The following is an 11,198-nucleotide window of genomic DNA, read 5'->3' on the forward strand; positions in this document are numbered from 1 at the left end:
TCACGTTTGTGAGACATGACCAAACCTTCAGAAAAGCATGTTGCCTCTCACAATACGTCCAATTATTTCCAAGTGGGAGCAAATCCTGTCTCGATGAATTATCTCCAACAATTTCCCTACCACTGACGTAAGGCTCACCGCCCTGTAATTACCTGGATTATTCTTGCTACCCTTGTTTAACAAAGGGAAAGCATTTGTTATTCTCCAATCCTCTGCGGCCTCCACTTGAGCCAGTGAGGATACAAAGATTTTCTTAACGCCCCAAATATTTCCTCCTTTGCCTGTCTCAGTATTTTGGGCTATATCCCATCAGGCCCTGGGGACTTGCTAACCTTAGTATTTCTCAAGAACCATAATACCTTCTCCTTTTTGATCTCAAGATGAATCAAACTATCGATACGACCTTTCCGAGATTCATCATCCATCAATCCTTCTCTTTGGTCAATACTGACGCAAAATATTCATTTAGTACCTCACCCATTTCCTCTGGTTCCATGCTTAGATTCCCTCCCGTGAGCTTGAGTGGGCCAACCCTCTTCCTGGCTACCCTCTTGCACTGTATATATGTACAAAAAGGCTGAAATTTTCATTAATCCTCCTGGCCAACGATTTTCCTTGACCCCCTTTTAGCCCTCCTTACTCCTTGCTTATGTTTCTTTCTACTTTCCTGTATTCCACACTTGCTTCGTGTGGTCCCGGCCTCCTAGCCTTGACAATTGTTTCCTTTTTTTCGTTGACTAGGCTCACAATATCTCTCGTTATCCAAGATTCCCAAAACTTGCCATGCTTATCCTTCATCTTCACAGGAATGTGCCGGTCCTGAATCCCTAACAACTTACATTTGGAAGCCTCCTACATGCCAGATGTTGATTTGCCCTCAAACATCTGCCCCCAACCTACATTCTTCAGTTCCTGTCTATTGTCGTTGTAATTAGCCTTCCCCCAGTTTAGCACCATAGTTTGAGAACAACACTTTTCTTTATCCATCCCAACCTTAAAGCTTACTGAATTGTGTTCACTGTTCCCGAACTGCTTCCTTACTGAAACGTCGACCACCAGGCTGTGCTCATTTCCTGTTACCAGGTCGAGTATAGCCTCTTCCCGAGTTGGACTATCTACATAGTGTTTCAGGAAGCCCTCCTGGATGCTCCTTACAAAACTCGGTCCCATCCACGCCCCGAGCACTATGTGAGTCCCAGTCAATAAAGGGGAAGTTAGAATCTCCCACCACAACAACCCTGCTAGTTTTACACCTTGCCAAAATCTGCCTCCATATCTATCCCTCTATCTCCCGCTGGCTCTTGGGTGGCCGATAGTAAACCCCAACATTGTGAATGCATCTGTCCTATTCCTATGCTGTACCCATATTGCCTGGCTGTATGAGCCTCCCGAGGTGCCCTCCCGCAGTACAGCTGTGATATTTCTCCTAAACCAGTAGTGCAACTCCCCCGCCCCTTTTACATCCCCCTCTATCCCACCTGAAACATCTGTATCATGGAATGTTACGTTGCTAATCCTGTCCTTCCCTTAATCAAGTCTCTGTAATAGCAACAACATCAGAGTATCAAGTGCTAGTCCAAGCTCTAAGTTCATCTGCCTTACCTGTTACATTTCTCACATTGAAAGAAATGCACTTCATGCACTTCAGTTAGCAACCACACTCTGCCTGCTCTTCCTCGGAGTCTTACTGGCCCTACTCTCTGGTTCACCTTCAGTTAATCCATCTTTGCTTCGGTTCCCAACCCCTGCCAAGCTAGTTTAATTCCTCCCGTGAGACAGCAGCAAACCTCCCGGCCAGAATATTTATGCCCTTCCAGTTTAGATGCAACCCGTCCTTCTTGTACAGGTCCCATCTGCCCCGGGAGAGACCCCAATGGTCCAGATATTTGAAATCCTCCCTCCTACACCAGCTGTTTTGCCATGTGTTGAGCTGCACTATCTGCCTATTCCTAGTCTCACTGGCACGTGGCACAGGAGGTAATCATGAGATTACAACCTAAGACTTCCTGCTTTTTAACATTCTACCTAATTCCCTAAACTGTTGCTGCATAGACACATCACTCTTCCTATCTATGTCATTGGTACCATTGTATCACGACGTCCGGCTGTTCCCCCTCTCCCTTCAGAATGGTTTCTACCCTTTCGGAGACATCCTGGACCCTGGAACCAGAGAGCGAACATACCATCCAAGAGTCGATTTCACGTCCACAGAACCGCCTATCTGCTCCCCTAACTATAACGTCTCCTTGTAACTATTGCTCAAGAGCTCTTTCTCCATCCCTGCTTAACAACATAGACAGCCATGGTGCCACTGCTCTGGCTGCTGCCCCTGTTACCCCCGATAGGCCAACCGCCCCTCTCCCCGTATCAAAAATGATATAATTGTTCGAGAGGGGGACGGCCACAGGGGATTTCTGCACTGGCTGTTTCCCCTTCTCACGTTCACCCATCTATCTGCCTGCACCTTGGACGTGACCACGTCTTTAGAGCTCCTATCCATGACGCTTTCCACCACCTTCATGCTCCTAAGTACAACCAACTGCTGCTCCAACCTATCCATGCGGTTTGTAAGAAGATGCAATTGGTTCCTCTTCCTGCAGATGTAGTCATCCACGATGTTGGAAGTGTCACGGATCTCACACACCCCACTGATCGAATTTTCTAGCACCTATTAACTTATTTAAGAACATTTATGAAACTCTTACCTTCACTTTTACCTTCTCACAGTGGACATTTTTTTCCGTTGGAGGAGGAGGAAGGGAGGGAAACTCTAATACAGTGTTTTGGGCTTACCACTCCTTGACACCAAACCTTCCACTTCCCACTTCTTCGTAGATTTTGCTGAACCGACCTCTCCCAGAATGCACCAGTGAAGCCCCTGAGCCGTCTCTGCCGGATGCTCTAACTTCTGTTTGACACTGGAGGCATTTTTCAACTTCCCACTGAGTAGATGTTGCTGGGCTGACTCCTCCCATAGTGCACTGGTGAAGCCCCTCAGCTGCCTCCACCAAATGCTGTAACTCCTGTTTATCACTGGAGCTATTCTTCTGCTTCCCATTTTTTCGTATGTGTTGCTGGGCTGATATCTCCCCGAATGCACCAGTGAAACCCCTCAACCGCCACTACCAGATGATGTAACTCCTGTTTATCCCTGGAGGCGTTTTCCTACTTCTTAGCAGATGTTGCTACTCCGACTTCTCCCAGAATGCACCAGTGAGGTCGTTCAGCCGCATCTGCCAGATGCTGTAATTCATGTTTCTCACTGGAGGTGTTCTTCCGCTTCCCACTTCTCAGTCAATGTTGCTGGGATGATTTCTCCTAGAATGCAACAGTGAAGTCCCTCAGCCGTCTCTACCAGATGCTGCAAATCATCTTTACCACTGGAGGTGTTATTCTGCGTCCCACTTTTTACTAAATGTTGCTGGGCCGACTTTTCCCAGAATGCACCAGTGAAGCCCCTCAACCGCCTCTACCAGATGCTGTTACTCCTCTTTATCACTGAGTTGTTCTTCCGCATTCCAATTCTTTGTAGACGCTCCTGGGCCGACTACTCCCAGAATGCAGCACTGAATTCGCTCAAACACCTCTATCAGATGTTGTAACTATTGTTTATCACTGGAGGTGTTCTCACACTTCTCACTTCTTAGTAGATGCTGCTGGGCCGACTTCTTCCACAATGCACCAGTGATATCCCTCAGCCACCTCTTCCAGATTGTGTAACTGCTGTTTATCTCCAGAGGTTTTCTTCCGCTTCCCACTTCTTTGCCGATGTTGCTGAGCCGACGTCTTCCAGACTTCACCAGTGAAGACGCTCAGCCGCTTCTACCGGATGCTGTAACTCCTGTTTATCATTGGAGGCGTTCTCCTGCTTCCCACTTATTAGTACATGTTTGCTTGTCTGACTTCTCCCAGAATGCAACAGTGAGGTCTCTCAGCCACTTCTCTCGGATGATGTAACTCCTGTTCGTCACTGGAAATGTTTTTCCACTTCCCACTTCTTGGTAGACGTTGCTGAGCCGACTTCTCGCAGAGTCCACCAGTGAAGTCCCACAGCCGCCTGCACCAGATGTTCTAGCTCCTGTTTATTACTTGAGGTGTTCTTCCGCTTCCCACTTCTTAGTAGATGCTGCTGGGCTGACGTCGCTCGGAAAGTGCCTGTGAAGCCCCTGAGCCACCTCTACCAGATGTTGTCAATCCTGTTTATCACTGGAGATGTTCTTCCACTTCCCAATTCTTGGTAGATTATGCTGGGCCGGCTTCTCCCAGAATGCACCAGTGAAGCCCCTCAGCTGCCTCTACCGAATGCCGTAACTTCTGTTTATCACTGGTGGTGTTCTTCCGCTTCCCACTTCTTTGTAGATGTTGTTGGGCAGACCTCTCCCAGAATGCACCAGTGAAACCCCTCAGCCGCCTCTACAAGATGCTGTAACTCCAATTTATCACTGGAGGTGTTCTTCCACTTCCCACTTCTTTGTAAATGTTGCTGGTTCGACTTCTCCCAGAATATACCCGTGGAGGCCCTCAGCCACCTCTACCAGATGCTGTAACTCCTCTTCATCCCTGGAGGAGTCCTTCCACTTCTGACTTCTTGGTAGATGTCGCTGAGCCGACTTCTCGCAGAATCCCCCAGTGGAGTCCCACAGCCATCTCCACCAGATGCTGGAGCTCCTCTTCATCACTGAAGGTGTTCTTCTGCTTCCCATTTCATTGCAGATTTTGCTGGGCTGACGTCTCCCAGAATGCACCAGTGAAGCCCCTCAATCGCCTCTACCAGATGCTGTAACTCATGTTCATCACTGGAGGTGTTCTTCCGCTACCCACGTCCTCATAGATGTTTGCTCACTTCTCCCACAATGCACCAGTGACGTTCCTCAGCCAATTATACCGGATGCTGTGAATTCTGTTTATCACTGGATGTGTTCCGCTGCTTCTCATTTCTTTGTAGATTTTGCTGGGCTGACTTTTCCCAGAATACTTCAGTGAAACTCCCCAACCACCTCTACCGGATGCTGTAAGTCCTGTTTATCACCGGAGGTGTTCTTCCACTTCCCATGTCTTAGTAGATGTTGCTGGGCCGACATATCCCAGAATACGCCTGTGAAGCCACTCAGCTGCCCCTACGAGATGCTGTCACTCCTGTTTATCACTGGAGGTGTTTTTCCGCTCCCACTTCGTAGTCGATTATGCTGAGCCGACGTCTCCCAGAATGCACCAGTGAAGACCCTCAGCCGCCTCTACCAGATGCTGTAACTCATGTTTATCTCTGGAGGTGTTCTTCCGCTTCCCACTTCTTGGTAGATGTTGCTTGGTGACGTCTCCCAGAATGTCCCAGTGAAGATTCTCAGCCACCTCTACCAGATGCTGGAACTCCTCTTTATCACTGGACGTGTTCTGCACTTTTCCACTCCTTCATAGATGTTGCTGGGCCGACTTCTCCCAGACTGCAACTGTGAAGTCCCTCAGCCGCCTCTACCGGATGCTGTAACTCCTGTTTATCACTGGAGGTGTTCTTCCACTTCCCACTTCTTCGTAGATGTTGCTGATCCGCCTTCTCCCTGAATGCACCAGTGAAGCCCCTCAGCCACTTCTACCAGATGCTGTCACTCCTGTTTAACACTGGAGGTGTTCTTCTGCTTCCCACTTCTTAGCAGATGTTGCTGGGCTGATTCCTCTCAGAATGCAGCAGTGAAGTCCCTCAGCCGCCTCTACCGGATGCTGTAATTCCTATTTATCACTGGAGGTGCTCTTCCGCTTTCCACCTCTTTGTAGAGGTTCCTGGGCCGACTTCTCCCAGAATGCGCCAGTGAAGCCCCTCATCCGCCTCTACCAGATGCTGTAACTCCTGTTTATCACTGGAGGTGTTCTTCCATTTCCCACTTCTTTGTAGATGTTGCTGGGCCGTCTTCTTCCAGAATGCACCATTGAAATCCCTCAGCCGCCTCTACCAGATGTTGTAACTCCTGTTTATCAACTGGAGGTGTTCTTCTGCTTCCCACTTCTTTGCAGATTGTGCTGAACTGACTTCTCTCAGAATGCACCAGTGAAGCCCCTCAGCCTCCTCTCCCAGGTACTGTAACTCCTGTTTATCATTGTAGGTGTCTTTCCACTTCCCACTTCTTTATTGATGTGGCTGGGCCGATATCTCCCAGAATCCAACTGTGAAACCCCTCAGACGCCTCGACCACATGTTGTAACTCCTGTTTATCACAGGACGTGTTCTTCCGCTTCCCACCTCTTTGTAGATGTTGCTGGGCCGACTTCTCCCAGAATGCACCAGCGAAGTCCCTTAGCCACTTCTACCAGATATCATGGGGTATCACAGTCCCCAGATGACGACTGAGTTTATAGGGTGAGGAACGTTCTCTGGTCACAGATATATTAAGAGTTATCTCAGTTTCTGGGTAAACACTGAGTAGTGGTAATCCGCGGCATTCGATTGTCAGTGAGTTACAACGCACTGTACCCGATTCCCAGGTGAACATTGAGTACAGATGGTGGGGGACAGTCAGTGATCCCTGCGATAAAACATGGGGTACCTCACCGGATGAACACTGAGGAAAGATGCTGATTGATACTCTATCATCAGTGAAATGTCGATTGGAGTATTTCTGCCACCAGGTGATAGTATATTCCAGATTTAAATCAAATGTTTTTTATGTGCTGGATTGCTAAACCTATGAATCAAATGCCAAATAAATAAAATCTGAATTCATAAATAATTTCGAAACTAATATTCATATTAATTGGGAAGCAGTGACGTAGTGGCATGATCATTGGAATAGCAATCCCGAGACCTACTACAATACTTTGAGTATGCCTCCACTATCAACCTCTTTTAAACTTTGGGCGCCCAAATACACCCCAGCCGCAAACATATGACCCTGCAGTTATTTCCTCCAGTGGTGGCCTCTCTGCGAACACGTGCACTCCTACCTGGCAAAACACCCAGTGTAACCTGCTCAGCCCGGTGGTGTATTAAATGGCTGCAAGGCAGGCAGAATCCCAAGGCATCTGCCCTTAGAAACCCCATGGATGGTGGGAAGTGAAGCTTTGCCATAATAAATATCCTGGGCTTAAACCATCTTTAGCTTAATGAACAGGAATTCAGAACACTTGAGCAAAAACGTTATGTTAAATGTGTATCCACAGTGAATTAGCCTCAGGTCACATTTAACATCAGTTCTGGACGTCGTTCTTTGACAAATAGGGAAACAACTGTGAGTGTGCAAACAATGCCCCCGTTAGAGAGAGATTTCGGCGAAGTTTGGATTGTTTCCCTTGGATAAGACGGAAGTTGAAGGAGATTAATTGGCGATATTAAAAATGACTTGTGATCTGGAAATGTATAGATGATAGAAACTGTCCCCGTTTCAGAAACGACGGAGAAACAGAGGGCACATAATTCTATCAGTTGGTAAGAGGCACAATGACAAAAAAAATCATTCTGGGATCAGGAATGCAGTGCCTGAGAGGCTCGTGCAGGGAGGTGCAGAAAAGGCCATAGGGAGGGATTAAGGTGGTTGTCCGTAAAGAATGAATGTTCAGAATTATGGGGCAAACGTGGGCCAATTGCACCAGGTATACAGCTCATTGGAAGTGCCAGTGCAGACACGATGGACCGAATGGTGTCTTTCTGAACTGTTGCAATTTTGTCAGCTATGGTTTTTGATTACCTGGACAATACCGCGTTTTTGAGCAGGACAAATCAAATCAATGGGCAATACAAATTCTGGGGCGATTAAATTACGTCGGATTCATATGTAGATTTCAAATCACTGGAGCATTCATCTCATTTGCTCTGTCTTGGTATTTACACTCGACATCAACCGGCCCCATCCCATCCTCATTTTATTAATGTATTGAATTACTTCTTCCTCTTTGGTAAGTTGGTCAACCTTCTTTTAAATACCTCAGACACATTTGCCACCGTCTGCACTCATTTCCTGGTGTAAAGCTCATAGTACTTGCCATGAGTCTGTTCATAAAGTAGCTCCTCGATTGTCAATTCGATTATTTATTGAAATCCTCAAATTTCTGAACCAAAATTTTGGGCAAGCATAAATATCTTCTGAAACTCTAACCTATCAAACTTTATTCTAATTTAGTAGATCAGTATCAGAATATCTCTTCAATTATTCGCTGATTCAAGGGAAGGTACCCGAGCAATTTCGGAACTCCACAATAATGTTTGAGAATACAGGAAAGGAGGAGTTTCTGCAGCCCCACAATCTCATTCTACTATTCTATAATGTTGTAGCTTATCAGTGATGTCACTCCATCTACCAAAGTTAGTGTCCTGCATCATTCAAACAAAATATGTAAATAGTATGATTTTCAATCATTCAATGATCGATCATCGGTTACCTTTAACAGAAAAGATAAGCACTTTTCTACTTAACACCATTATAGAACATAGAACAAAGAACAAAAAACAATACAGCACAGGAACAGGCCCTTCGGCCCTCCAGGCCCGCGCCAGTCCCTGGGCCAAACTAGACCATTCTTTTGTATCCCTCCATTCCCACTCCGTTCATGTGGCTATATAGATAAGTCTTAAACGTTCCTAGTGTGTCCGCCTCCACCACCTTGCCCGGCAGCGCAATCCAGCCCCCCCCCCCCAACCCTCTGTGTAAAATACGTCCTTCTGATATCCGTGTTAAACCTCCCACCCCCCCACCCCCACCCCCCGCCCCCTCTCACCTTGAACCTATGACCCCTCATAAACGTCACCACTGATCTGAGAAAAAGCTTCCCACCGTTCACCCTATTGATGCCTTTCATAATTTTATACACCTCTATTAGGTCAACCCTCATCCTCCGTCTTTCCAGTGAGAACAACCCCAGTTTACCCAATCTCTCCTCATAACTAAGCCCTTCCATACCAGGCAACATCCTGGTAAACCTCCTCTGCAATCTCTCCAAAGCCTCCACGTCCTTCTGGTAGTGAGGCAACCAAAACTGGGTGCAGTATTCCAAATGAAGCCGAACCAACGTTCTATACAACCGCAACATCAGACCCCAACTTTTATACTCTTTGTCTTATAAAGCCAAGCATGCAATATGCCTTATTCACTACCTTCTCCAGCTGTGACGCCACCTTCAAGGATCTGTGGACTTGCACACCCAGGTCCCTCTGCGTATCTACACCCTTTATGGTTCTGCCATTTATCGTAGAGCTCCCCCTACGTTGGTTCTACCAAAATGCATCACTTCGCATTCATCTGGATTGAACTCCATCTTCCATTTCTTTGCCCAAATTTCCAGCCTATCTATATCCTTCTGTAGCCTCTGACAATGTTCCTCACTATCTGCAAGTCCAGCCATTTTCGTGTCGTCCGCAAACTTACTGATCACACCAGTTACACCTTCTTCCAGATGGTTTATATAAATCACAAACAGCAGAGGTCCCAATACAGAGCCCTGCGGAACACCACTAGTCACAGGCATTATGGAGTGGCGTTGCTTAATTTTGCTTGCTGAACGGTGGCTCTAATTTTTAGATCATGGCCTCTCACCCTACGCACAGAAACCATCAATATACATTCTGTTCCCTGAGCTCTTCCTCATGATTTCTTGAGAATTTGTTGAAATCACTTTCAGCCTGCTAAAAATTGACAATTTGTGGGTGTGTAAAATCGTAAACTAACTGAAGCACTGGATTGCAGGATTTATTTTGGTTGAGCTAAACGTAACACCTCCCATCATATATCTCTTCTTCCTTAGGTATGTTGCACATAAATGCTCACAGTAGTAATTAAACACCTGGGCTAAAACGACACCTCTATCTACCTGACAATTAATGTGTACCTCCTTGCAGAACAATCCACTTGATATTAGTTCAGTATCTCATTAGGCTGTTTCATGTATTTACATATCAGTTTTTCAATTGTCTTTTCATGACTCGCTACTCTTCATGTTTCTGGATGCATAATACTCTTTGAAAATCCAGTCTTCCTGGTTGTTCAGCCAATGGAAATGTTCTTCCTTTATTGTCCAAGACATAGGGGATCAAATTTGGCAACGTATTTGAGATTTCTAGTTAATCAAACAATCACCATTCATAATTTTAAATCATCTGTATATTCCGACGGTGCATTTCATTTTTGCTGACAATCCACAACAATCAATTCATCCTGTCCAAAGCCACAATTCATGTTTTACTCCATAATTGCGACAAACAACCACGTAAAATTCGACTACAATGTAAAATACTTACTCAAGAAAAGGAGAACAAGCAGAAGAGTCCTTATCCCAAAGTGCGAACGTCTGGAAAGAAACACACACATTTTGTAGTAGACCGTGTTCATGGAGCAGGTAATGTGCAGAATCTTTGGGGGGTATTCTGTGGGTTAGAGAGTACATTGATTTACCGTGGGTGAGCTCTATCTCCCTCCCTTACTGTGATATGAACAGAAAGAGTGAGTTCGAAGTCTCTCCCTCACTGGAACCTCTGCTGTCAGATGTGAGGTCAACACGTTATCATTGTGATATTTCGAATTCTGCTGCAATATCACGACATCAATTCATTCATCCCACTTACCTCACTCTGATTCTTCATTTCTAAGACGATGACTGATGTAAACTACAGATTGTCCGGACATACCTTGACTCTTCTCTAGCTCCAGGACAGGGTCCATTTTATACACACATTCCTAATATCCAACCAAGCACCAAGCCTCGTCTGCAAGTCGGACAAACAGTGTGCTCACCATCAAGATTAGACAGAGAAAGTGACAATCTCCGGATCTATCTGAAAATAAGTACTTTCACGACAAATCTCTTACCAATTTCACCAATCGTAGATTCACTCTGGGAGATGTGGTGAGGTCAGTTCACTTGCTTTGCCCTTGTGTCTCAGGACAGAATGTTGTGCAGTTCCCGGTTTCTATGAGAAAATATTCAGCCATACTCATCACATGACATCTGCATGTAAATTTTGGCATTGCTGGTTGGATGAAACATAATCACCCCACAATGGTGTGCATTGTGACAAGATGCAATGCAAATTCAAATTTGTCATGAAAGGAGCTGCAGCAGCGTAACAAGAAAGCATATTTCCTGACATTTGCAACATTTTTTACTCCTTGTAATTGAAACGGTGTGCAATTTGCCTATCATTAAGGGGGCTCGCAGACGGAAATTTCAGAAGGTCTGATCAATTCATGGTCACCAGACTTTACTGTTCTGGGAATGTATTT

At 45.9% G+C, this 11,198-nt stretch overlaps 1 protein-coding gene across 1 annotated transcript in view; it reads right to left on the reverse strand.

The window, feature by feature from the left end:
• Positions 1–10,858, reverse strand: part of LOC144510056 (uncharacterized) — a 45,291-nt gene extending 34,433 nt beyond the window's left edge. Inside the window, exons 1-2 of the mRNA XM_078239282.1 lie at positions 10,785–10,858; positions 10,217–10,342 (exon numbers count right to left, since the gene is read on the reverse strand). Coding sequence (XP_078095408.1) covers positions 10,217–10,307 — 91 coding nt within the window. The 5' untranslated portion in view covers positions 10,308–10,342; positions 10,785–10,858. The remainder of the gene's footprint in view (positions 1–10,216; positions 10,343–10,784) is intronic.
• Between the last annotated feature and the right edge of the window lie 340 nt (positions 10,859–11,198).

The sequence above is a fragment of the Mustelus asterias genome, chromosome 22 (genome assembly GCF_964213995.1).
Source record: "Mustelus asterias chromosome 22, sMusAst1.hap1.1, whole genome shotgun sequence".
NCBI lineage: Eukaryota > Metazoa > Chordata > Chondrichthyes > Carcharhiniformes > Triakidae > Mustelus > Mustelus asterias.